Here is a 2,889-nt window from a genome sequence, read left to right on the forward strand (position 1 = left end):
GTTTGCCTTCGGACTAAATGCATATTATAAGATACTTTCTTTTCAAAATGAATTTAATTTATATGCACCATCGGTGTAAAATTATTTTGCACATGCATCTAATAATATAGTGACACATCATGTATGGTAATTAAAAACACATGATGTGTCACATTCATTAAATAATGTGACAACGCGTAATTGGATGTATGTGTAAAAAAAATTACACCGACCGTGCACAACAATTAAACTCTTTCAAAATTCAATCCGCGTAGCAGAGTTTTTAACTTTCACATAGTATAAATAATAAAATCATTTTCTAAATTATACAGAATAAGACATATATACTATAAAGCAAGACAAGTATAGGAACATATATATATATATATATATATATATATATATATATATATATATATATATATATATATATATATATAAGTCAATCTAGATAAACATGGCCAAATTGGTGATTGAAATGTATACATGCATCTTGAAATTACTTCACCAAATAAGTATATGATCAAGATTGAAATTGCATTAATTTTATTAAATAATTGCCACCATGTAGATTGCTTTGGTAATTTCATGGAAGGTAAATGGAAAAAATAGTGTCTACATCCATTCTCCCCCTCCACAAGATATTCAAATGCACATATAAAATTTACAAATCCATAACAATTAACATATCTTTAATTAATTTCTTTCTACTTTTAAAAAAAACTTTATTTCTAACATTAATAAAAATATATTAGAGGGGACCATGATCAAGTATTGAATATTACTTTATTGACCTTTGTTTCCATTTGTCAGATCAAGATTCATCCAACCCTTCCTCCCAACTTGTCCTAAAAAAACTCCATATTTTCTCTTTTTATTTCTCCTCTTTTTCCTTTTAAATTATCTCTCAATTTGTGTATGTACCTTAAGCTCCTATATATATGATTTCCTTTTTTTCTTTCTTTCTAACACCTCTCTTACTCCTTTTTCTATTGTGCATCTATTTGATTTGATTCTAAATGGAAAACAAGCTTAGAAACCATAATTTTACATGCATAGCAAATTCAAACCAATCTAAAAATTCCCTAGCTATGCACAAACAATCTCATACAGTATCAAAAATCAAACCAAAGATACGTATAATTCACATATTTGCACCTGAGATCATCAAGACCGATACCGAGAATTTTAAGGAACTTGTTCAAAATTTAACTGGGAAACCAAGTGAAGAGAAAAGGTATTACAAGAAAAAGACAAGAAAAGTTGAAGTTGAAGAATCAAAAAAAGAAGGAATTAGAGAACAAGAATCAAGGAGTACTAGTAGTGGAAGTGGCCTATCATCAGAGGAATTTCCAAGAATGATGACAATGAAGAATGAAGTGAGTAATGGTGAGTTTTGGGGGTTGAATCTAACTAAAGTTAAAGAAGAAGTAGGGAGTGGAGGGTACTTAGGAGGGTTTTCAGATTTGGAAGGGTTTATTTCTGAGATTAATGGTGGATTTCCTATGTTTCCTTTGGATCATGTTACTAATAATATTCAAGGGTTTGAACAACATCAACTTCTATAGGATATATAAATTTATAGATATACTAATGTATGCCTCTAGATATTTAGATCTAGCAATTTATTTCAGTGATATGTTTTTTTTTATTGTGAAATGTTAATTTGGTTTCTTCATATGATATATAGAATGGCTTATTCATCATCTACATATTCATCTCTTCTACAAAAATTTAATGTCCCTCATATGTGTTTTTTTCATTTCTATGCATAGAGATCAATTATATATAAACTCATTTTGTCTCTTCAAAAAAATTATATGAATTAATCTCTTCCAAGATGTTATTTTGTGTATTGAAAGCTTGTTTTTCCTATGATAAGTTTGTTCTTAGCATTTCAAACAATGCTATAAGTTTATGAGAGAATAATTGTTACTAAATAATTATATGTATGAATATGCTATGAGTTATAAGCTCAAATGCTATAAGCTCGTGAGAGATAGCGGTTACAAAATAATTATATGAGCTGATGCACTATTTTATTTTATGATAAGAACATTTTTAGGAGAGGGAATGATGCCCAAGGCAACGAAAGTTTTAGGATTTAATAAGATTACTTAATATACATGTATTTCCATATTTACTCTCTCTAAAGTGACTAGCAGAGCCAAACTCATGACTTTTCGAATTCAAAATCTATATTTTTACCGCCAGACCTAACTCTTGGAGTTAGCTCATATACTATAAGTTATAAATTCAAAGCAAAATTATACCAGATATCATTTATCTTATTTACTTGTAACAAATTCGTCCGTTATCTTTTTCCAAACTGGTCTTTTATCTTATTAAATGTTCACGGGTTAATCATTTATCATATTTATTTGTAACATATTTGTCTTTTTTTTTTTTTTTTTTTTCACACATGTGCTTTATCTTTATAAATGTACCCGAGTTAATGTTTTATCTTATTCATTTGTAACATAATAAAGTATTTGAAACATGAATAAATGTGAATTAGGGTTTGAAATATTTAATAAAACCATAAATGATGATGAACATTTATCTTGTTCATCCTCATCTTCATCACGTTCATCATCTTCTTCACTAATTTATAACAAAGTACACTCAAATATACTTCAAAATTGTATGAATCTATGTGTTTTGAAATTTGTTTGCTTCATTCTACTTCTAAACTCTAAAATCGAAATATTCTATTCTCATTAAACTCTAAATTTGCCAAACTTAAAAATTTGTTTGAGGTTACTGAAATGTTTCAGACCGTTCACACGTGTCCATGTTTCAAACCTGTCATTATGTTACAAATGAATAAAATAAAAGATTAATTTGTACGTTTATAAAGATAAATATTAACTCGTGCACGTTTATATAGATAAATGAACCGTGTGGGAA

At 27.9% G+C, this 2,889-nt stretch overlaps 1 protein-coding gene across 1 annotated transcript; it reads left to right on the top strand.

The window, feature by feature from the left end:
- Window positions 1–841: 841 nt before the first annotated feature.
- Window positions 842–1,689, top strand: LOC123898726 (VQ motif-containing protein 25-like). The gene has a single exon (XM_045949741.1). The coding sequence runs from the start codon at window positions 999–1,001 to the stop codon at window positions 1,545–1,547; it is 549 nt and encodes a 182-aa protein (XP_045805697.1). The 5' UTR covers window positions 842–998; the 3' UTR covers window positions 1,548–1,689.
- The last annotated feature ends 1,200 nt before the right edge of the window (window positions 1,690–2,889 follow it).

This window comes from Trifolium pratense, linkage group LG7, assembly GCF_020283565.1.
Source record: "Trifolium pratense cultivar HEN17-A07 linkage group LG7, ARS_RC_1.1, whole genome shotgun sequence".
NCBI classification, from domain to species: domain Eukaryota; kingdom Viridiplantae; phylum Streptophyta; class Magnoliopsida; order Fabales; family Fabaceae; genus Trifolium; species Trifolium pratense.

Bases quoted from the DNA above. Each gene is read 5' to 3' on its own strand.
- LOC123898726 (XM_045949741.1), top strand. From the start codon at position 999: ATGGAAAACAAGCTTAGAAACCATAATTTTACATGCATAGCAAATTCA.